The following is a 25,875-nucleotide window of genomic DNA, read 5'->3' as shown; positions in this document are numbered from 1 at the left end:
TACTGGCAATTTGTAAGTAGCTCATGTTTTTTTGCCAAACTTTGAGATAACCGCTTAAAGGTGAGAATAGTGAATATACTGACGCATCCTTTATCAACCAATTAAAGTTCATCAATGAATGTAGTGGACGTTTTTCAAAAAACGTTTACGCAAACATATATATATATATATATATATATATATATATATATATATATAGTGAGCATATTTGATTTTAGACTACATACAATTAGTAATAGTCAGTGATTCCGAGAAGATACTTGATATTCTTCTTGTTTATTCATCGTGACACATAAAACACGACTCGCTTGTTCAAAATGTCGATATACTTCAGAATTATTAAACTGTAAACTTTGATAGGTTTCATGTAGACGTACAGAAATGTTTTGATTATTCTACATACAAAAAAACTGATTTCCATACACCTAAAAGTAAAATAATTTTTTACATAAGAATATTGAATTCCCAATAATGTTTAATAGAAAATAGTTGTCAATGTATTTTTATAACGGCTCTAACCAAAATTCAGAGAATATAAAAATAGAATACTTCTTATCAAAAACGTACTCAGAAAATAAACACAGATGTTCGTTTCTTAATTATTAGGTTAATTCAGTCATTCCACTACTCACTCTTCTCTAATCTACCTACTTATTTAACAGCACTAAGATATTTTCACTAGCATTTAACAGTTTTGCCAAATTTCCATTTCCAAAATCATCCACCTGAACTACAAATCTGCACCATCTCAAAGGTTTCCATGCTACATATAATAGTAAAGCTGAAACTGTTAAAGTCTACAAATCCAATGATAAAATTACCGATACAAAGGAAATACCTACTTTTAACTGTTGTGATCACAAACAATTTCCGCCATTTTTTGCAACATATTATAAATTAATAGCATCAAATAAAATAAACGGGACGTGTAACTATCGATGTGAACAGAGAAACAATAAGTCTTGACAAACTGCTGAAGCTACTTTCAGTTAATTCGAAGCTTATGAAACATTAACATTTATTTTTGTCCCTAGTCTATTCTACAGATCATAAGCTTTCGTTTGATGTATGATTCACTGCCATAGCCTTTTTGCTCCAAAACTACTGTAATTTAAACGTGCTATTTTGTACTCTATTTTCTACCCTAATCCCCAGTTTTGAACCTAATTGTATTTCCCTAATTATTGTATGTTGGGGTCGGGTTGGTCATGTATCTTCTTTACAATGATCTGAAATCGTGAACCAGATTGGAATCGGGAATACATCGAGTAATTTTCCAGATGACTAGTCTTCTCGCACTCGCGTGCTTGTCAGCCAATCAGGTAACAGAATAGTTGTCTTCCCTCTACCCCACTTCGAACTCACGCATACTAGCCTCAAGGTTAAGCCAGTCCGTCTATCGCGTCAAGGTCTTAATCTAGGTTAGACAAGTAGCCTCAACACCAAATGTGGGCAGACAGATCAAGGACGTAACAACTATATACTTAAAGGTCATTTTCAACAAAAACCGATGTCAACTGTAGAACTAAGAACTAGTAGTGCTATCCAATATTTTCCTTTCAGTGTGTGACACTTTATTACTACTATTCATCAATGAGAATTCACTAGTTCCAATCGTATTGCGATACTTTCAAGGAATTTCATGTAAGAATTAAGCAGCTATCCTATGCTTCTTGATTTGAAATAATTGTCTTGCTGAAGTTAGTTGATCATATATACTACAAATAAATTTACATTCCCACTATCTCCCTCTAACTAGGCTATTTGTATTAACACATATCTAAATAAAATACTTATTGAATCAAGTATTTTTAGCGCCTATAAACAAATGAGCGACATAATTCGAAGTGCTTAAATGAATCAAAACAAACCAGTAGGTCCTGGGTTCGAATCTCGCAGGGGGCGAGGTCGTGGATGCGCACTGCTGAGGAATCCCACAATAGGACGAAACGGCCGTTCAGTGCTTCCAGGTATTCCATGATGGTCTACCTTCAACTAACTCATGATCTTAACCATTGAAAAAAAGAATCTAAAAAGCATAAGTTTTGTTTCAATAAATACATAGTACAATCTTTTTTTAATTTAGAAAAGACTTGAAACATTCATCAGTAAAAAAAGAATACTGAAGAAAAAAATTATTATTCTAAGAAAAAATACAACATGGAAGGAAACAGCATTAAATCATAATATTTCTCTTAAACGAAAATATCAGAAAAGTACAATAGTAAAACAAACAAAAAAATTAATAGAATTAACAGTATTGTTAATTGAAAATCCATTGAACATTTAAAAAGCATACAATACATATTTATATCATTAATACATATATATTTTAAGGGATTTTATGAAAATATTGATCTAAACTTCCAGAATTAGATTTAATTGATTTCTGATGTTTTGTTATTGATTTTGATTGTTTTAAATTAGATTTGATTTTAGTTGATTTTTGATTGGAAGATATTTTATTTATTAATGAATTATTTACTTGATTTGAATTAGTAGTATCATTAGATTTTGTTATTATTGTATTTGTTAATGATGTATTTATATTAACTTCCTTATTTGACCATTCATGTTGTATACGTTGAGCTATATGAAAATCTTCATGTTCTGGTAATTGCCATATAGATATACGTGAATTACACTTATCACAAATAATCCAATCACCAATTGAATATGATTTGAAAAAATTAGACGAATCTGAAGTTGTTGATGTTGAATGACGTGATTCTGAGTCAACTTCTAAATAAGGTGAATCGTCTAGTGTGGATGATTTATTCTGTTCTAATGATTGATGCAATTGTACATTGGTTGTTGTTGATGGTGGTGGTGTTATTGGATTGGAAATGAGTTTTCCACTTTGATTTTCTACTAATAAAAAATTCTTATTCTCACTTGTATTATTATCATTAGTAGTAGTATTATTACTAATATTGAGATTGTCAATCAATGGAGTTGGATGAAATGGAGCTGAGATTTCAGCGACTCTCAAACGTTTAAAAAATGAAAGATTATTTGTGTTAATATTTACAGTAGAATCATTAGAATTACGTTTTCTATCAGGTGAAATGTTGACTGTATCATTTTTAACATCATTATCAGAAGACAATTTAACTAAAGATGGTGATGTAGACTTTTCAGGTGGAATAGATACCATTGATTCTTGCTGAACAACAGTATCATATTTTATAGATTCTATTTGCTTTTTTTGTAATAAAGATCGAATATCAGCATTTGAAGTAGAGGAATTAGATAAGAATTTTCCAGCTGAAAGACCTAAAGAATTTATACCAGGATCCCTAAACAGAAAAATAAATTTCTTAATAACCAGTGTTAGTAAAAATTAATGACTACAATAAACTATTTCGTTAAAATATACTAGGAAGTTACCCAGTACATATAATCGACTTATGATGTGAATATTATGAGATTATCATTGGCAGTGAAATCCAGGATGCGTGCGTTCTCTTCTATCTGGGACGTATCAACTTAGTGTACCTACATCCCAGTGCTCTACACACTGAAACTCGAACCCAATACCTACCCTTTCAAAATACAAGGACATATACTGAGCAGATAGGTTACGATAACCACAAACTTATTCAACAGGTATAAAGGAGACTGGTTAACATAGTTATTCATACTGATGTATCATTATGACATTAAATCACACAGGTACTATTGATCATTGGACTTCGAAGTAACTGTTAAGATGGTATGTTACTCAAATGATTCAAAGATCATTGAGAAGACTATATTTCAACCAAAAATAAGTCCCTCGTTTTATTTTAATCGTTTACTTCCTGCCTAGTTTAGCAGCTGGGGATAATGACTAAATACGAATGCTTATGATAAATATAAAGAAGTTAGTAATATTAATACGTTTTGAAATCTATGATAATAACCTAAATACATTAACCTATCACACATTAGGTTTATCAATTTGCTTTGACATGAACGAGATCAAAGGTATTCTACATGATTCATGCTCGTAATATATAATTTGAAAAACTTGGGTAACAGTTGAATAAATTAACAATAACTGTAAAATAATTAATTGTACCAAGTAGTCAATAAATACAGTACCACATTGAATATTATTTCCAAGAAATCAAATGTATGAATAGTTCATATTAGTCCAGCTGTAAATAGGAATCTATGTCATTCTTGTTAAAATAAGATGTATGTCAGAACGAAGGTTAATAGCTTATACTAAGAAACTAATAAAAAAGCCTCCATGAAACAAAGGAAAATTAATAAAAAGTATTTTATTCCAATGATTGCTTCTATCTCATTGAAGCATTCACAAACAATAACCAATGCAGATAGCAAATTAACTTAACGAAAACAGCAGTTTGATAGTAAAGAAAACTAGGATGTATGAATTAATAAGGAATCAAACCACAGCCTGGCACAAATTTACCATAATTCAATATCAGTCAGTCAGTCAGCAACAACGTAGACCCTCGTACGTACGTACATCAGTTCGAGTTGCCACACCATATTAGCACAGAGATGCGGTGGTCGATTCAAATCCCGTAGTGCTAGATGTAGTAAAATTATAATGTGTAATCAGAAAAATTAGGGTTTGAAGATGTCATTCAAGGAGTATAATCCAGTGAAATAAATTTGGAAAGATAAAAAGGAAAGGGAAATGAAGAATTCAGAAGATTAGAATTTGGGAGAACACAAAGAGTGGATGCACCTGCGCCATTGCAAACGATTTTGAGCCATGTCATTCAGGGTCTCTAACCATCGGTTGCTATCATCTCTCGGTCCCCAACCAGGTAGTCTACACCTACCAATATGACTCAGTCTACTTGTCAGTGACTTCATGGACTTGTGCCATGTTTTGGTCTGGCCGCCCCTAACTTTCTTCCAACCTACTCCTATACCACTGAACATGATCAAAGTGATAAGAAGTCAACAATATGAAAATTAATCAATTAACAATGAATGCTACGTATACAGAATGAATATACAGTTTAAAAATAATGGATAAAAACAAAAAAGGGAAATTATGTAGTGACATAAAATATTAGTAGTTGGACGAGAATGAAAAGCATCTGCATCAGACCCACCATGTTCATCAATGATGCTGCCGAAATATGTAAAGGTTTTTACATCTTCCAAATCTTCTCCGTCAATTGTGACTGGATTGGTGCATGCTGTGTTGTATCGGAGAATCTTGCTTTTCCCTTTGTTTATATTGAGACCTACTGCTGTTGAGGCTGCTGCTAACCACACACAAATATAGTGATAATGAAAATGATGGTATTTACTGAAAACTCTATTCTCGCTTCGATTTACAGTCAAACAATTCACATTATTATTATTATTAATATTATTATTATTATTATTATTTACTACGTCATTTATTCACCCTCTTTATTCCCACTTTATGTATTCTTATTTTTCGACTTATACAGCAGCTCGCCTATAGTGGAAACTCGGTTGTATCTAAACGTTCTCGAGTCACCGCCTGGTTGAAAATTGCATGCTACCACCAACTACGAATACTAAAGCAGTTGTTCTGAAACCAGGTACACCGTCCAAACTGGCTGCCTTCAGCGTTCGCACACTTATGCAGGTTGGACAACAGATAAAGATGGCTATGTCTTTGGAAAGTCTTAGTATCGACGTTTGTTGTCTATCCGAAACCCGTATTCAAGACTCTGGTGAAGTACTACAAATTCGCTCTCCATCTGTCGCTTCGAAAAGCTTGTTTTACGTGTGTTTATCCGGGGATTTTGTGACATCTTCGTCTAGTCTTGCTGGCGTTGGTGTCGCACTAAGCGCTAGAGCTGAGACAACACTAATCGATTGGATCCCCATTAACAGTCGGTTACGTGTTGTTAGATTAGAAAGTTCCATCAAAGTGAGAAGAAATCGCCGTGAGAAACGATATCTTTTCATCATCTCCGCCTATGGCCCGACAGATTGCAGCCCGGATGCAATCAAGGAAGAATTTTACCACCAGTTATCTGTTCTTCTCCAGAAAGTGCGTTCGACAGATATTGTAGTACTAGCCGGAGACTTGAATGCTCAGGTCGAGCGTCTAGGCACAGAAGAGTCGTTTAGGTGGTCGATGGGGACTTTCTGGTCGCAGGTCAGATAACGGAAACCGTCTACTGCAACTGTGCACAGACCACAACCTGTTTCTGGCTAGCACTAACTTTCGGCACAGTCATCGCCGATGTGCCACCTGGCGTCCTCCCTCTACATCTCAAGCCTGGACTCGGATTGGTCACATCGCGATCAGCTACCGCTGGCGTGGTTGTGTACAAGACTGCCGCTCCTTATGGAGTAACTATCTGGACTCTGATCATTCCCTGGTCTGCGCCAATCTTAACTAACTTTACAGTAGCTAACGAAGTGACCGCCACCAAAGGATTGATGTCAGCAAGTTGGTTGCAAATTCTGTTGCTAGTAAGTATTGAACGGAGCTAGTTTCTAGACTAGCTACCATTCCACTGAAAAGTATAGATGAGCATTGGTTGCAATTGCATGACGCCATGAAAATGGCGGGTACAGTCAGTTGTGGGTTCGCGAAACGTCCCGCTTATAAGCACTGGGTTTCTGCAGGTTCCTTACAACTCATTGAAGCCCGTCGGTCTACTCCGGGTGACCGTGAGTTTGACCACAAACGAAGGCTGTTACGTAAGGAAATTGGGCAAAGCTTGCGTAAGGACCGAGAAGCCTGGTGGTCGAAGCGTGCTAATGAGCTGGAAGCAGCAGCTGCATCTGATAATTACCGGAAGCTCTTCCAACTCATCCGAGCTACTGGCAGCAAGAGGTCTGGTGTGAGCGAAACAATCTGCGCGGATGATGGAATGCCAATCACTAACATCCATCGACGCCTTGGACGATGGGGAGAATTTTTCGAAGGGCAGTTCAACTTTCCTGCTGCTCCGGCAACATCGGTCAAACTGTCCTGGCCTCCATGGCCGGTGATAACTGATCCACCAAATGAGGCGTAAGTCTGCAAGGAACTCCAACTCTTGAAACGCTACAAATCACCGGGCCCAGATGACTTACCTCCGACTCTTTTTAAAGATGGTGGTGACTTTCTGACTAAGGGACTGACGACGTTGTTTACAAAGGTCTGGGAGCTCGAGAGAGTACCAACGTCATGGAATGAGTAGAGAGTTGTCCCTATCTTTAAAAGGGGTTCACGTCGTTCCTGTAACAACTATCGGGGGATAAGTTTACTACCGATTGCGTCCAAACAATTGGCTTCCGTCATTCTTCGTAGGTTGTTCAAAACCCGAGAAACATTGACTCGCGAGGAGAAGGCTAGGTTTCGTTCTGGTCGAGGATGTATTGATCATATCTTCACCCTCCGCCAAATGTTAGAACACCGCCATACTTATCAAAGGCCAACAATCGTAGTGTTTCTTGACATCAGGGCTGCCTTCGATTCGTTGGACAGGACTGTTCTCTGGGATTGTCTATTGAAGAAGGGTGTGCCTGAGAAGTTTATTAACATCCTGAAGGCCCTATATACAAACACCTCGGATAAAGTGAGAGCATAAAACCACCTTTCTCCATTGTTCTATTCAAGAAGTGGGGTTAGACAGGGTTGCCCAATCTCACCATTTCTCTTTAGCTTTACCATCGATGACATTCTGCAAACAGCTCTGATGGATGTAAGCAATGGCGGAGTGGATCTGTCGCCTGGAGAAAGACATCTCGACCTTGAGTATGCGGATCATATTGTCTTACTGTGCGATAATGCCCAAGCCATGCAATCCGCAATTAATCAGTTGGCAATCAGTGTCCGTAGGTATGGTATGTGCTTTGCACCTTTGAAGTGCAAAGTACTTCTACAAGAATGATAGGATCCTAATCCTGTACTCACCCTGGACGGCGAGCAGATAGAAATAGTCGAGAAGTTCGTGTATCTAAGTAGCTGCATAAGTGCTGGTGGGGGTGTGAGTGATGAAATCAATGCATGTATAGTGAAAGCCATAGCGGCTTATGCCAATCTGGGCCACCTTTGGTGCCTTCGTGATGTCAGTCTGGCTGTAAAAGGTCGGATCTACAACGCGTCGGTAAGAGCAGTTTTGCTCTATGCTTGTGAAACCTGGTCTCTTCGAGTTGAGGATGTTAGACGACTCTCTGTGTTCGATCGTCGCTGTCTCCGAAGGATTGCTGACATTCAGTGGCAACACCATGTCAATAATGCAGAGGTTCGGCATCGTGTGTTCGGGCACAGAGATGATAATCCAATTGGTTTCACCATCTTGAAACATCGACTTCGGTGGCTTGGACATGTTCTACGAATGTCGTCCCAGAGAATTCCACGTCATGCATTATTTGCCGACGCTGGGACTGGTTGGAAAAAGCTGAGAGGTGGTCAGTATATGACATGGTGTCGTGGTACGGAAGAAAGCTGCAAAGGACTGGCTTCTGTTGGTCCTTCATGACTCCCTGGTTGGGGTCCGAGAGATGGTGCTACACAGTGGCTAGAGACATTATCAGACATGGCTCAGAATATAAGCCAGTGGCAATCCTGCTGTATCCTTTTTTTACCTTCATAAAAAGTGGTTGTAACTTCCTTAACTGAAAGATTTCTTCTGGTTCTATCTTTCCGTTTCCCTCATTATTATTATTATTATTACACTACCTTACACTAAGTTGGTCGTTATTGTTCTTTTTTTTCTCCTACGCTACTTACCTTCTTTTTTTTCTTCCCATTCTCATTGTTTTGCGTGGCACATATATATTTGGTACCCTCTTGTACCAATATTTATGTGTTCAAATAAATAAACAAATAATGCTCAATAATTTCATGAACTTGTGCTGCCTTCATCTGGTATCAAGTAAACTTAACTAGTAATCCTAATATTTCTTTTTTTATGTCATTAGCATGATATTATGGGAGTGAAATCGTACAGCTTTCACACGATTGTTATACAGTACTTTATTCATCAAAAACGTATTGTTGATGATTCTGCCCAAATGATGATTCTAAAGTGCTTATCTAACAAACAGACTACAAAAATCTGTTTACGTGCATCCAAAACTGTTACGTAAAGTTATTAGAATATGGTAATAATGATGAATTACATTAAAAATCTAATTTTAATTCATCGCAAATTTTAAAGTGAAAATAGAACTCACCATATTTCCGGAGCTTCCCCTTTAAAAAGGACTTCCTTTAAAATGACCAAAGCAGTATTTGCAAGTTTTTCAATTTGACTTGTATACTTAAGTAATTTGTTATCTAAATCACTAGTATTACTACAATTTCCATCATCATTATTCATGATACTTCGATTTCCATAACCAATGAATTGTAAAAGATTAGACGGAAGTGTACGTGATATCCCACCAATGTATCCTGGATCATTGGTTGTACGTGCATAAAGAATTAATCGAGTAGGATATCGTTGATGTTGATGATAATCAACATCTAATCTTTCAAATATTTCTTCAGCTAAGCACAATAACCATCGTTTAATTTGTTCACTTGATGTAAGTGTTGCACGTCCAAGGAAATTTTTACTACAACCAACAGACTTTGGAAGTGATCGAGTAGTAACTACTTCATGATCAATCCCATGAGATAAGTCATGAAGCCATTTTCTACGAAATGAAAAATTAATATCATAAATGAAACTAAAATCAACGAATTGCTTAGTTATGTGCCATGATACGAGAATTATTTCTTCTAAATGTTCAATAAAGTATTATAAGCAGAGATGCATGGAGGCTAGCAGTGGAAACCAGGACACACGTTTTGTTCTATTTGGAACTCATCGGCTAGATGTACTAGTATCCCAGAGTTGATGCTTACTGCGGGACTCGAACCAAGTACAGTCCGTTTCAAACACGATCATGTTATACACTTAGCTACTGAATACAGATAGCCACTAGTTGTGCAGTAGGGTGAAGTTCAATTTACTGGTTGTTTGAATCGTCCCATCGATATCTAGAGACTGATGAATTGAGGTTCTAAACACCGATGGGAAGATCCAAACAACCAATCCAAATGAGTTTACTAAAGTAAAATTACAACCTCATCAAATAATATCTATTAAAGTGCGATATAATAACTAAGCAAGAAAACGAAATAGTATATTGTAATGTGATGATTTTTCCTAAACACTAATATTCACACCAGACGTTTTAACCCACTTTATTATGGTTAATTTTGTCTCCTTACCATTCTCATTATTTTACCTTTATCATCTATGTTATTGATTGAAATAGAGTTAATTCTAGAATAATTCCCATGATTTACGTAGCATAGCGTGTTAGTACCATTGAGACAACGTTTCAATGTTACCACACAATTTGTTATATGCTTGTAAATTATTTCTTATAGAATTGTTTAAAGGACCCACCAATTAGTTGACTATGAAGTGTTAGTAACGTACTGGATAACTCAGGATTAGAAATTTTTAAACTTAGTTATCTATAATTTATTCAGAAAGATTTAGGAGGAAGAACAAGTTCCGATGGATTAGAAAGGACACCTCATCAATATATCAAAGAAAGATCGCAGCAAGTGTGAGAACTATAGAGGCATTACACAAATATTAGTGCCGTGGAAAGTTTTCAAAAGTGTTGCCAAACAGGATGAAAGATTTAGTAGACACCCAACTCACAGATCAACAGGTTGAATTCTGTAAAAATCAGTCGTGCATAGCGACACTACGCATCATCAATGAACAATCAATTGAGTGGAACTCGTCATTATATATCAACTTCCTTGAATATGAGAAAGCATTTGAAAGTGTGCATAGGAGAATATTATGGAACGTTCCTCAATATTATGGTGTACCTGAGAAAATAGTCAACATCAGCCGGAATTCATACGACGGACTACATTGCAAAGTCGTGGATGGAGGACAGCTGACAAACACATTCAAAGTGACGACCGGAGTCAGACAAAGCTGTCTACTCTCCATCCTTCCCCTTTATTCTGGTGGTTGACTGGATTATGAAGATCTTCACGTCTCAGGGGGAAGCATGGAATACAATAGACATGTTGGATGCAATTAGACAATTTGAAATTCATAGATGATTTAGTTCTTCTATCCCACACACACACACACACCAACAAATGCAGGTCAAGACAACCACTGTAGCAGCAGCAGCCTCTGCATCAGTAGGCCTCAACATACACAAGGGAAAAAGCAATATCCTCAAATACAACACAGAAAGAACACCAATTCAATGACACTTGACGATGAAGCTCTGGATTAAGTGAAAACGTCTAAGTCTCTTGTCAGCATCATCGATAAACAAGGAGGATCTGATGCAGACATGGAGTCAAGGATTGCAAAGCAAGGGCAAAATTCTTATAACTGAAGAACATGTGGAACTCAAAACAATTATCGGTCAACGTCAAAGTCAGAAACTTCAATGAGAATGTCATAAGCAACTATCTATGCAAGATACTTAATATCCGTTGATCGGATACCATCAGCTATGAGTGACAATTGTACCACATTGCGTTCAAGCAAATAAACTAACTATCGATTGCATTAATGGCTTATATACATACTGTACAATAAAGAAAAAAGTTGCAGTTTTTATATTTTTCACTAGTCATCAGGATAATGATAGAGCATGAACAAGTTGTAAGAATATGATCCAAATATATATTCTTTTAACTCCAATTTTATGGTACTGCTAAGTTACGTTTTATTTTATTAAAACACTCAACACATTCATAAATGATCATACGGCTAACTGTTAGCTCTACCTTTTGATTTAAGACAGTGAGTTGATAAATCTAAAAAAAAAAAAATTTTTAATAAATAAACATAATTCTGAAATTTAGTCGAAAAAAATATGCAAACATTTAATGAAGTAGTCTAACAAAACTTACGATGTTTTTTCACCAAATTCTTTTGTGAGTACAGACAATGGAATTGAACTTAGCTGACCAAGTGTTTCAATCTTCAATTGTTTAACAACAGCACTTCCAAGTTTACCACCTAAATTACGTCTTCAGAAAAAAATCAAATATGATACTAATCAACTAATAATTTTTTTAAAATCACTTCAGTATCACATAAGTGATTAAATTATATAATATCAGAGTAAATTAACTTGAAAACAGTTTTTGACTGAAAATAGATATCAACTACAAGAGCCTGAAACAAAATACAATACTGAACAAGTGCTTTGTTCACCTAACATATCTTAACTTACTAATATTTTAATGGTAATTTGCTAAGAATTAATTCATGAGAAATCATGAATGTTTAAAACTACGCATTTCGCCTAAAACGCTGTTACACTATTTTGTTCAGTTAGATACATATATCAAATGAGAATATTAATATGAGATACTCATGTAGGATTTGATGAACACTAAGATATCAGTAGTAATATGAGGAAATAAAATTTCACGGAAATAAAATTTCAATCGATATACTTTGACTATTCCAGCCAGAAAGTACTGTTATAGGGAAATCTTGAACAAACTAATAAAAACAATCACCTAGCATTTCTATATTAACTGATAAAAAATTCATGTCAACAAATAGTCCATGAAGACACTTCAGCTCTACTTTTATATACATCATAGACAAAATAAACTGTTGGTTATGTATGATCCCGATTTCATATAAGCTGATAGTTATCCAAAAAAATGATAATTATACACTAACAGCTTTAAGATTGAATCATTATATTTATGAAAATACTTATAAACTAGAATATCAAGAAAATGAAGTAACAGTTCAGCAATTTAAACACTGTGTTTAACCAATGGATGATGTTAACCACGACCCTTTCACTGTAAAATAAGCGTTGTATTCACCGCATTCGACCATGTCCCCGTTCATTTAGTGATTCATCGTTCGTTATTTAAGAGTAATTTTCAAAGATTTCATTAGAAGCCCTAATTTCCACTATATCTGAGTTTTTCATTAAGTATATTGAGTTAAGATATGATATAGTGAGCAAGGATTTAAATGACTGAAGTGAGAGTAACATAAAATCGATTGTTCAAATGTCTGTGACACGTCATGTACACAATTTAGAACATTAGTCATATCTCCTGGTTGTATAATATCGTGGATTTACGTTCACATTAAGTTACTAGTTAATTGATGTTAAATACTGCATAATCATATGAAAATTCGAATTTTCCGATCTTATTCGATTTATTTTTGGTGTCAAATAAATGCTTATCGACCATCATCTCCGTGTTGTTTTTCATATTGTCCGATTCGCAGTTTTCCTGTTGCGGTAGTAGGATTTACTTTGGTGGAGTTTTGTTCTCTGAGCTGGATGGTTTGGTCGTGGAGCTTTCATTGTTCTTTTGAACGACATCATCAGCACAAACTTCAAATAGAAGTGAAGTGTTTGAATTTCTCCATATGTGTTTCAAAGCTTGTTCTGTGCACCTCGATGTTGATTGGTTCTTAGATATAACATGCCATACTAGTAGTTCATAGTTGCGGATATCTTTAAAAGCTTCAAAATTACACTTCCATATGCAGCATTCACCCGCTAAGTGAACAGAAAAATGACTAAAAGTGCTGGATATAACATAATTTTATTTAACACTGAAAACGTTACTGCTAATATCAATCTAACAATCTTGTCTCGAAATACAAACAACGCTCCATCTATTTTGGTTTCATCATTCAATCAGTATCAATGGTCATCACATTAACAGTATAACGACTTATAACTGATAAAAGGAACTTGTACTTGACAACTGAATTCAATAATATTAACTAATTATTTATTGTGTTTTATTTCATTAGATAATATAGTAATAAATAATTTACTCAAAATAATCAGTAAACACATATCACTTACATTTTACTTATATGAGTATTTTCCAATAAAATGGGAATTGATTCATGCGGAATAATTGTTTGTTTATTTGGTTTATTTAGACTGCATGCCAATTTAGCGATCGACTTTACAAAACGTGAAAAAAGAAAGCAATAGTAATAAAGGAATCTAAGTCTGACAGTTAACGAATAGATAGAACTGAGGTTGAGAGGAGTTATATTTACTCTCTCTCTCTTTCGGTATGGGTATACAAATCAAACTAATACAATGTTTCATTAAAATCATGAACTGACTACCAATAATCTAAATCGAAAACCTGAAAGCAGTACAATACTTAGTTAAATTCTACATTAATAACTTCAAACATGATTGTCGCTGATGAATTTTCGCAAGTCCAATAATGAAAAGTATAGACACTTACTGCATGAATACTACTAAATTTGTTTACTTTCATATTCTCAATGAAAATATTATATTTGTTAAATACACAATGACAAAATTTTACATTGGAACTGTGAATTCTAAATTTAGTAATGGGGAAACATATTGTTCAGGTGGTTTAGAAACAACCCAAAGATTTCATTTTATCTCTTCAAATATGGAACGGGAATACTGCCATTAAAGTGATCAATTTCATTAAATCGATTAAAACATCTGTCACATTGCCAAGTTATTATACTGAGTACTAAATAACAGCATCTCAGGTCGATGAAGATTCACTACCTCATCAACAGATTTGCCACCTTTACTAAGTACCCTATTCCTAACCAGTCAGTCAATCAGCTACAAAGTAGGACCAGGCACATATATGCATCGATCCAAGTTGCCATACCCCATCCTATTCTTAACCACAACGTTGCCCAATCGATCATTCCAAGAAACGAGAGAAATTCTGTGAACATACCTATGGTCAAAAACCTTAAACCTATCGTGTCTCCTACTTTAAAAGATCATCTCTCAGCCAAAAAATATAGCAGAGGACAGCTGCACAGTACATATGTCTTTTGGGTTGGCAGACGGTCATCTCGCTTATGCTAAAAGTGATGCAAGCTGGCTAACGGCAATCGTAGTTTCTGAGTCCGTGCCGAAATTTCGTCAAACACCGACCCACCAGAGCAGATGAGATCTTCAAGATAAGTGGAGCTGTTGGCATATCTAACTAGTCCACTCCCGATCACTAGTTTAGATGTTGACGCATACCAGTCCGGAAGTAACATTTTCGTATTTGACAGAAGAGAAACATATTTCTAAGCAATGAGATCGCAATAACGACCGCTTTGCCAAACAACCAGATTAAAAGACAACAACGGAGTTCGATAATTAAAAATCGGAATTTTAGCCGCACTGCAAATTGATCAGTAGAATTCGATCAACAATAGGGAATAGATAAGCACGAAGTAGGTCGTTAACAAACGGTTAATTACAGTAAACACCTAAGGTCAGTAGGTTAGCTGAGGGTCTCTAAAGGTTATAAGCACGTCTTTCTAAAGTACCAGCTAGTGTCAAGGAGTCACTACTGACTGCTTCTAGCTGCTTTAAATTATAATTATAACTAGGAATGAACGGTCAAGGTAGTGCTGTGATAAACGAAAACTCAGATACAGTAAGGAAAACCAATTGATCGTTTTATGCGAAATTACACGATAAATAAATAAAATAAGAAAATCATACATTAAATACATTATTTGCACATCTTCCAGTTCTGTCGTTACTCCAATTACTCTTTGTTTTCCTTCTTCTTCTTCTCCTTAACTCAATTTTACGCTGGCAGACATTCCGCCTCCTATTGTTGCCACATGTATGAGTAGCATATGCCACAGCGCTACTGAGTAGCCAAGTACAAGGTGGATTTATAAACGGCGATTTGCCCTAATTGTGCAAACACCACCGAAAGCAAAGTAGATATAGCAGAGTTTGAACTGACAGCCTAATGACTGGCAAAAGCAAATACAGTAGTTTACAATAAGTTACGTTGAAGGAGCACTGCTTTGATTTAATCCTAACATACATCATATTATTTCGAACAACAAAAAACTCAAAGATGGGAACGAAAACACAGCTCAGTAAATACTATGAATTTCAAATTGTTTACTATCTACAATAAACGAGGTAGAGCACAGAAACAGCTTACTTTATTTGGACCAATCCCAGCGGAACATCTAAATCCTGTTTTTGTAAATACAGCCTGTCTAATGCGGTATACCAATTCAGAAGCTACAGCTAATCGCCTTCCTTCTGCAAAGTTAGAGTCTAGCAACTGGATCCAATCAACACCGTTGAGCGAAACACAGTTGGTTTTGGTAAGTTCTAACTTTGACTCCTCAGCAATATCGCTGCTAACTAACACGTAAGACTCTGGATTGGGCTGCAGTGATGACAAATTGTCATCCTGGACCAAAACTGAATCTACGATACCTATTAGAAGGCTTATAAGTATCAAAATACCAGCTTACCAGTTAAGTCAACGTAGGCCTCATCAATACTAGCCCTCTCAATATCGCTAGTAAATTCGGATATACACTGAATCACTTCAGAACTCGCATCCCGATATCTGCAGAAAACAATCAACCTCAAAATGGAATTTAAGTTACTGACCTTGTAAGTTCTGCTTTACCTCGTTTTTCAGGAACTTTGAAAATAATCACTTCTGGATGCTGAACTCGAATTTCATCACTAAACATCCCACGCTTGATACCTAGAGCCCTGGCTTCGTAACTTATGGCTAAAGCTCTAAAGATGAAAAATCATCAAAATAATGAACCAACCCTCCACCTTTCCACTCACTATACTGTGAAACAACACACGGCTTCCCTTTAGTTTCAGGAAATTCCCGTTGTTCAACTTGAACATAGAAACAGTCCATATCAAGTAGCATCACGACTCTGTTCATTCCTAAGTTTCATAAGTCCTCTCTAAAAAGAATAGTACGGATGAACAAGGGGAATACGGTGCAAAAATAAATGTGTTGAATGAATCAACGTTACTGATGGTGACTACTTATTTTAGATTCCAGATAAAAACCTGAAGTAATCACAACGTAACCTTTCTAGCTAACCCACAGGTACTGACCATAACTTCACTGAAAATACGAATTTGAAAAGAAACTTTACAACAGCTACTATCGCCTATACAATTTAGTTATACAAACACAATATGACATCCACCTTAATCATAAACGACTTTGGTTTCTGAATTTATCCGAATCATTAGTCACACTCACTTTGACAACTAATGATACTACCCGGGATTTATAGTCGAAGTAAACATGACACGTTTTGATACACTTAAGTGCTAAGGTGTGAAGCATTCACATGACTGAATAACTGACCTACCAAAATTTGTACCGATTTTTTATTTCGAGTAGTTATATAGTTTGGACAAACATTAGTTTTTTTCTGAACTTCTATTTCATTTCCTTTCCCTTATCGATTTCAATTGAGTAACGGAGTGAACTGAATAGCCACTTGTTTAGTTAGTAGTAGGATAGTAAGATCAACTGGATTCAAACAATAAGACTGAAGAAAAATAGTGCTATGATATTCCAAGTGCTTGACCACTGAGTAGTGAACAACGACATGTTTGTTTTATTCTTTATTGCTGATTGAACTCTATAGATCAAGATATGTGATCACTAGTCTGTGACTCAAAAACATGTGCACTATGTTGCGATTTCAGGTGACAAGGAACCCTTGACTTAGGTTTCGCGCTAGTCGCAAGTATAACGTGTTAATTAATGCCAACTAGCAGGAAACCTGAGGCAAGGCAGGCTACCCCAACCACCTAATATTCCAGTTGTGTTTTATCAGTAGGCAGGAAGACAGTGGGTAACATTTATCCAAACAAGGAGCTAATAATCTGAGTATTTAATTTAAATTTTTAATAAATTATAGCCGCTAACATGTTTTAGTTCAAAAAGAAGTTGAGTGCATATTAAGATAAAATCGTTTTTAGACTGTTATCGGCCTTCTATAAAAATGATAGATTAACATTACCTCCAATAAGAACACTGAACTGTGAAAACATGGTAAACACATCCCGAAATTTTAAGTCTCGCCGAGCAGTAGTATGTACAATGCGCTTTATGTAGACTACACTATGCTTGTAGTTCATAAAGGACAAAGTGTTCCCAGAAAAATTAATTCACAGAAATTAAGAACGAAAAAGATCCAAACCAGGAATTCCACAACATGTTACATAATACATGTCAACTAAGGTTGAATAAAATCGTTTACTAATATCAACAATCACGCTTACCTTGGTTGCCGTAATCAGGTTTCCCGTAGGTAAGTTCTTAATATTTAAAATAAAATGTTCGATTGGTTTTCACAATTCTACAATTATTGTACAGGCCGTAAAACAATCCGGTGTCCATTAGAAAAAAGCAGACATGATAATCATACGAATTTAACCACTGATAAATCCTAAGTAGCGACTTCACTTATTAAATCGCATGTTTTACCATTTGTGTACAACTAAAGTGTAACAATGAATAGATAAATTGAAATCAAGGTGTCAAACGTTAAAGAGGGTGTCTTTAGAAATCCCCAAACGACGTAGCCAGAACAATGAGTAAATTAATATAATGAGTAGTCCAAGTAGATCTAGGCTACACTTAAGTTACCCACTACTCAGTAGCAGCCTGATTTCAGCCGACATCTGAACTTCAAATTTCATTAAAACAGTAAAAGATATGGCTAACCTAAAGCTGTTCCTGATCAGATATTTTCAACGTTCTTCAAGGACGGTTGTATAGGTTTAACGATAAGACTGACTACGATACTGGCTAGTCTGGGAGCCCGAGGTAACTCTAGCAGCCTGATTGCGACCACCATTCGCATCAGTTTATACGAAAACACAAAAATCATTATAATGATTACAGAAGTATCAGTTTATTATGGAGTCAAAAACAGCGAGATTATAATTTGTGGACGGGTCAATCAGATATAACAAGACGGTTTTTGGATTTTGGCTCAGAATTCACTCATCTGTTTGACTAAATAGCGCTTTGGCATTTTAGCTTATGTCAGTTCAGATTGGTTTATAATCGTGATTAATTCCTAATTAGTAAATGAACATTCTCAGGGTCAGTTTGGCGTCGCTCAAAGGTCGTCTCACCATTTTAGACCCAAAAGTGGACGCATAGATCAGGTATGTACCTTTCTTTGGACTGTTGAATGTAGATATAACTTCCAACGCTAAATTATAGCTATCTTTTGTAACCTTGAAGCTGCATTCAACCTTGGTGATCTACAGGATTTCAGAAACACGTCACTGGAAAAAATTGCAAACTTTGACGAGACTATAATTTATGGACGAACTAATCAGGTACAAAATAACAGGTCTCGGATTTTGACGCGAAATTCACTCATCCATTTGGCTAAGTAGAGTTTCGGCATTATAGTTGATGTCAGTTCGTGATGTGAACATAAATCAAATGTAAACCATAATTTTAGTTCCTCATACTGTTTTGTAACCCTTATTTGGTCCTAGTTATGAGGTGGACACTCTCGAGGTGACTTTAACGTCGCTCAAAGGTCGTCCAACAATTAGTTTCGCCCGAACTTCACGAACATCACAACGAGTCGACAGAACGAGCACGCCCCTTACTTTTCTGGCTGAAGTGATCTGATATTAGCATCTCACATCGCAAAAGGTAATTCAGTAAAACGATTTTGTAGCTGGTCGATCTGTCTACAAATTATAATTTCACCAATCCGAATTCTCATGCCATTGTTGTTTGGAAGTTACAAAACAATCCTGAAGCTCAAACTGACAAAAGCGATTTACTTTAGGGGAGATTTATTAAGCTTTTCATCACAAGACTAAACGCGCGGAATTAGCCTCACGGTCCTAAATGTCGACAACAATTATGGGTCCTCTTACACCACTCTTTCCTTGTGATTCCAGGGTTTATTTCTATAACATACGCATAATTAGTTTTCTCGTGTTTCTAGATGGACCCCTACTGTTGTAAACATGTGTTTACCATATGGTAATGCTATTGTTTGAATGCCGTGTCTTAACAGACCGTAGTAGAGTAAATGTCGAAAAGATTAACCTGATAAGCGTCAGTTTGCAGACCTAAACGCTGAAGATTTATAAAGACCTATAATGACACTAACTGATGTGATGAATCGAGAAGTATAACTGCATTAGTGAGAAACTACCTTGGCAACAATGGATGGGATTTTGAAAAGACTGTCAAGGACGAAAATCAAAGTCACCAGGGTATCAATTTTCAATACCATCGAATAAATCTACTGACTTCATTGCTCTAGTTTTTGTTATACAGCTTCAGGTCTTTGATTATTTCCAAAAACCCGTGGTCCAGCGACTCAATCTAACTAGCTCTAGTTTGGTAGTTCTTTGTGTATTTGAGAGTCTTGTGGTCCCAGCAATTGCCTAGTTTCAGGATAGTAATGTTTCTGAATCCAGCCGCTCTCACATTACCAAGCAAGGAGTTGGATCTTGCAGTATAACGAATAATAGAAGAATATAATCCAGAATAGCTAGGAGTAGACAATTCTTTAGACACGTAAACGAATCAATCAAAAACCAAAACAACACAAATAGAGAGAAGTGTAAGTATCGCGGGTAAACGGTGAGGATAATCAAATAAGTAAAGAATATCTAGTAACATGTGGACACTTGAGTAGAGCTAACATTCCAGATGAGAACAAGCAAGAAAGTACCTGTACATATGGTCTTCCATATGCAATTTCTCAGAGGTCACCTCACAGAATGAACACTAAAAACGGCCGAATTATTGATAAATTTATGGTCTGCTTCACAATTCTCACTTACATATTTATGAAGATATGATCAACTATTTAATGAAATGTGATTTCTAGGGATGCGATGGGGCATAATCTAACGTGCTACTACATTGAGTGACTGTTAACTGGATGCGAAACTGTCTTACTTACGCCCGTTACCCCTCATGGAGGCCAACCACCAGCATTCTCCGTCCAATACTGTCCTAGGCAATCCCTTCCAGTACTTTCCAGTCGCTATTCATCCTTCTCATGTCTGCTTCTAACTCTCGACGCAGTGTGCTCTTTGATCCTTCTCTTTTCCATTTCTCTTCAGGACTACAAGTTAGCGCTTACTTCGTGGTGCAGTTCGGTGATTTCCTCAGTGTGTGTCCTATCCAGTTCTGATGTCTTTTCTTAATTTCTTCTTCAGATGGAAGTTCATTTGTCCTCTCCCACAGTAAGTTGTCGCTAATGGTAGTCGGCCACGAACATGGAGTATCTTGTGTAGACAAATATTTAGGAATAATAATACTCTCTTGATGATGGTTATGGTAATTCTCCACACTTTAGCTCCATACAGTAGAACTGTCTTGACGTTTGCATTGAAGATTCTGACTTTCATGTTGGCTGACAGCTGTTTTGCGTTCTATATGTTCTCCAACTGTAGGAATGCTGTTGCTGCTCTGTCAATCCTCGCCTTTACATCTGCATCAGATCCACCACGTTCACAGATGATGCTTCCCAGTCATGTGAAAGTTTCCAGCTCTTCTAGAGTTTCTCCATCACGTTTGTGTATGCTAAAGCATTGATCAAACTGCGTCGAGGTGAACACTGACCAACATTTATCGATGATTCAGTAGATCACCAACGTATTTGGTCTGTGTCGAATGATTAGGGGCTTATCCAATGTGGATGGGAAAGTGTGACCAACAAGCTAATGTCGAAATCTCATCAGTTAGTACCTAAGATGAGTTGCTCTTTTTTCGTATTCAGGTACTGTAGCTACTTTGACGACTATGCAACACAAACGACGTTATTACAGAAATATAATTGATAGATGTAGATGCAAGACGTAAATTGCGACCACCACCATATGAACCAGTCAATGATGTATAGTTACCTGATGTGGGCTGGTTGCGATTGACCATGACGAAGGTCGGTGGACTGTTTGATATTCAGTGATCCAACTTCCGGATAATTTATCTGGCACTCAGTTACATTTCACTGCCTCTACAATTCGATCAACAGACAAACTTCGTTACTTCTTGGACGTGTTTCATGCCTAACTCATTCTGTTACCTCTTTTCATGCACAGTCCACTGATAAAGTATCTCAAATCAACCCTTTGCTCGATAATTACTGGTTCAGGCTTGCCTTGAGATGTAGTTTACTGATTTCTACAAAGTATGTCTTATTCACACCGCCTTTTTTCCCTAATTTCCGCAGCTGGTTTGTTTCAGTATTTCCACTGACTGATGATTCCTTTGTACTTGACCGCGCGTTTACGAATTCTGAATACAATATGTTCAATTGTGCTTATCTAATTCTATCTGCTGCAAATCGAACCATTCTGAGAGATTTAGTTAACAAAGCAGTTCGAATACTTCTAATTTATTCCCTGAAAAACAATGTTGGTGTTAGTGGCTTCTGACCAATGGATCAAGAGTATCTTGGGTTTATGAATACCTGTACGTTAGTCGTGGCGGTAGTAGTAGTTACTCAGTTCGTAAATACTGGTAATATGACTGTTTCAAGATTAGTATCGGAAATTCTGATTTTGGCTCTAGGCGACAGTTTTTTTATAGATACCACCGATTTCTCATTATTTATGGATTAAAATCCTACTGGTAGGATTTATATTTTCTCTGTCGTGACTAAAGGATCAAGATACCTTGGTCACCATGATACATGATCATGAAATGTTGTGATTCCGAAATAAGTGGATCGATATTGTTGACTCAACAACATAACCAAATACATGTTACAGTCTAATATCTACGATATTTTGAAAATTGGCATTCAGCCATCGTGATGGGAGGCTACTGGCTATCTTAGTCTGTATTTTCAAGCTTTCAGCCATCCACAGAATAAGTTTTAGAAATGGACTCCGGTGATTGATCCCACATTGGTAACTCTTGTTCCTGTCATGTATAAGGCCTGCATTTGGCCCTCAATCTCTCCTGCTGTCCCTTCTGAGTTACGCTAGACTACGATGGAGAGAAATGAAGAAGTAAACGATATTCCGATTCCTTCACCAATATCCTACACATCAAGTCGACTTCTCAACAAGAGTCTTTGGATTTACCAGCGACCTGCATATCCGTACTTGCAGTTTCTTACAACGGTTTAGCGTGGCATCGAGTTGAGATTAACTGTGAACACCGCTACCAAGAAACACGTGCCAGACAAATCAGAAGGCGAGGGTTGAACGTAACCAAAGAAACCCGTAAAATCTCCGAGAAGCCAAATATCAGAAGACAGTTAATGGACCAAGTCGATGTTTATTTGCTGGCGATCTCGTGGCATCGAAAGGATACCGAGATCGTGCCAGGATACAACCTTGGTTACAGAAGGTAACCGAATTCGCGCGAAGTTACAATCAAAGTGTAAATATAAGAATGGAAGCACAAAATAGCTGTCATTAGCACAGTCAAACAAAAGCACGTTAAAACAAACACTGGTACAGCTGGTTATAATAATAATTGTTTTTATTAAACCAGTCGTGTTCTCGTGGTAAATGTGAGTCACTACAACGGTAACGCTCTCATGACTGCGAACACTACCAATTTCAACCAACTGTAGTAAAGGCAAGCTGAAAACAGCTCAAGTGACTGAGTAAATGTTCATGGCTCAGTAAAATGTTGAAATTTACATAGAATAATGCTACTGCAATGTCTCCATCTTCAGTAGTAACACAAATAATTCGAAGTTTCTGAAATGAAATGAAATTTAAAATCACATGCAATCAGTTAATTTGAACTCATATCTTCACAAGTTATTTCACAAGCGATTGAGATTTAACCTCGGTGTGCTTTGTATATGAATGATCAGATTAGAATCTATTATGATAAGGAGTCTTACACTGTAAATTGGATGTGCCTGTTCTAAGAAAAACCTGCATTCGTTCCAATTTATTTCATAGTGCTTCTTGCCTGTAAACTGAAAAGCCTAGTATTACATATTGTTATTTGAAAATAAATTATTGTCATTATTACTTATTCTGAAGTTAAACTCCGCTCGAAAACAGACTTTGGACAGTAATTATGCAACGACACTTAATTATCATCAGTCGCCATTTCAGTTTCATCAAGTACTTAAATCACTTTAGCCGAAACGATAATTTCTTTTTAAAGCACTTCTAATGCTATCGCCGTTCCCAAGCCTAGACAAGTGAATGGGGTTATTCGTGATGTTAACAACCTAACCATGTAATATAGAACCGTGCTATAAACTATTACCAGTTAAGCCCTGTTTTGTGAGCTTCAGAGTCTTCATGCATAATAATAACGATACCTTATGGTGAAAGTGCAGATTCTTCAGAAATCGTGAGGCCGTTTCACATCTTAACATACAGAATGATAATCATACAAACACATATAACATATTATTGTGTAGAAGATCGAGATAACCGTTCAAATAGATATATGGACGTCCTTGTACTCGTAGTGATGAAACTCACTGACTCTTCTGAAATAGTTTCCTCGAATTTATTAAGAATGTCATTGCAGAGTAAAGTATCACTAGAAAAATCAGCATCTATCAAAACTACATCAGGTTTTCGATCATGACTAGGTTCATTCAACATATTTTCCTCAGCTTCGCAAGGAATTTCGTCAAAAATAAGTGAAGCGCTAGGAAAAACCATATCTTGTACAATAACATGAGAAATCTGATAAGTTGATTGATAAGAAATTGTTGTCTCGCAAGAATTCTGAGTTTTATTTAACTCTGAACTACTATGTGACTCTACACTGCCTATTGCAATCGTTGATAAAGATAAATCATCATTATAAATACTCAACTTAATAGAATCAGAATTGCAAAACTTAATGTTAGTTGCAATAAGATGAACATTAGTATTACAGACTGACTGAATATGTCCAATATCACCACGTTTAAAGCACGTAGAATTACGAAATTTACATAAATTAAAAGAGTGGAACCTGCCACAGGACAAACATTGACAAAACTTGTGCCCATCCTCGTGAAGTGCATCGCAACTCCTCAATGAATTACCTGCATAACCTTCATCATGTACTAGATTGGGATGACGTAATGTAGTGGAATTTTTTATATCCTTGTGAATCATTTTACGAAAGCTCCCTTTACCGCATTCGAAATTTGTATACTTAACATAGTCTAGCAGTAGTTCCTTGAGAGTCATATAAGAAAGCGACATGGGCTTTTCCAGTAAAGCCAGAGTTTTTAATATGCTATATGCTTCTTTTCTGATGAATGTGAGGAAATGAGCTACAATATTAACATCATCATCTTCCTTGGTCATAGCCCGGATTTCGAAGCTTTCAAAGTAATCCTCAAAAGCATCGAAATCCGAATGTATATCCAACAATTCCATCACAGGCTCCATCGCGACGCCAATGTGATAACTAGAAGTATTTGAATTACATTATGAACTAAGAATCCCAGAAATAACGTAATTGGATTAGGAATTACTAGATAAGCACGAACGAATGTACTGTAATTAGAATTCGAAATCAAGCACTCAACAAGTACAAAGGAATAATTAGTTCATTCAAACACCACGAACTTGTAGTTTTTTAATTGGCTTGCTCACTAAGAATTCCCGGAACAGTGTAATTTACAAAAAGTAGAACTAGATAAGTACAAACGAACGTGTTTATTTGGAATTCTCAATAAGCGCATAATCAATCAGCATAAATGCCACTACCTCCACAGCTTAAATGGGAATCCAGATTTCTGTAGTCTATCGTGAGTCTTCAAGCCACTTAGAGAAAGAATCAATGACTACGGGTGCATAATGTTTGTCAAGAAATAGACCAAAACAGTCCTCATGAATTCTCTGCCAGGCCTTAGACGATAGTGGCCATGGAGTCTACTTCGAATGCTGACTATTCAACATATGGTATTCTCCACAACTGTTTTCTGTACGACACATACCTGCAGCTGTATCCGGCCACCAAAATTTGAGCCTTGCCAAGGGAATCATTTTCTGAACACCTAAATGTCCACTATGAAGATCTTCAAGGACAGATTTACGTAATAACAGAGGAATAACAACACGATCATTTAAACACAAATTATCATCAAGAGTAGTGGATAACTCATTCAGCTTTGATAAATAGATACGGAATCTACGTTTTAGATT

The 25,875-nt window shown here is 36.3% G+C and overlaps 1 protein-coding gene across 2 annotated transcripts; it reads right to left on the bottom strand.

Moving 5' to 3' along the window:
- Nucleotides 1-1,814: 1,814 nt before the first annotated feature.
- On the bottom strand, nt 1,815-19,972 carry MS3_00009913 (uncharacterized protein). 2 transcript variants are annotated; one of them, XM_051218319.1, is made up of 9 exons: nt 18,028-19,972; nt 16,539-16,685; nt 16,369-16,503; nt 16,227-16,324; nt 15,905-16,188; nt 13,795-13,898; nt 11,846-11,965; nt 9,127-9,591; nt 1,815-3,299 (listed from the first exon to the last, which is right to left on the bottom strand). In XM_051218319.1, the coding sequence occupies exons 2-9, from the start codon at nt 16,661-16,663 to the stop codon at nt 2,333-2,335; spliced, it is 2,298 nt and encodes a 765-aa protein (XP_051074172.1). In that variant the 5' UTR covers nt 16,664-16,685; nt 18,028-19,972; the 3' UTR covers nt 1,815-2,332. The 2 variants fall into 2 exon arrangements, with proteins under 2 accessions (XP_051074172.1, XP_051074171.1); XM_051218320.1 differs by lacking the exons at nt 1,815-3,299; nt 9,127-9,591; nt 11,846-11,965; nt 13,795-13,898 and adding an exon at nt 14,761-15,868 and having other exon boundaries at nt 18,028-18,104; nt 19,941-19,972.
- Nucleotides 19,973-25,875: the final 5,903 nt, after the last annotated feature.

Source organism: Schistosoma haematobium, chromosome 1 (genome assembly GCF_000699445.3).
Source record: "Schistosoma haematobium chromosome 1, whole genome shotgun sequence".
Classification (NCBI taxonomy): Eukaryota; Metazoa; Platyhelminthes; class Trematoda; order Strigeidida; family Schistosomatidae; genus Schistosoma; species Schistosoma haematobium.
This window is presented reverse-complemented; position numbering and strand designations above follow the sequence as displayed.

Bases quoted from the DNA above. Each gene is read 5' to 3' on its own strand.
- MS3_00009913 (XM_051218319.1), bottom strand. From the start codon at position 16,663: ATGAACAGAGTCGTGATGCTACTTGATATGGACTGTTTCTATGTTCAA. The intron at 16,189-16,226 runs GTAAGCTGGTAT...GCCTTCTAATAG, and splicing joins GGCCTACGTTGACTTAACTG to GTATCGTAGATTCAGTTTTG. The intron at 3,300-9,126 runs GTGAGTTCTATT...TTTTCTGTTTAG, and splicing joins GGGGAAGCTCCGGAAATATG to GGATCCTGGTATAAATTCTT.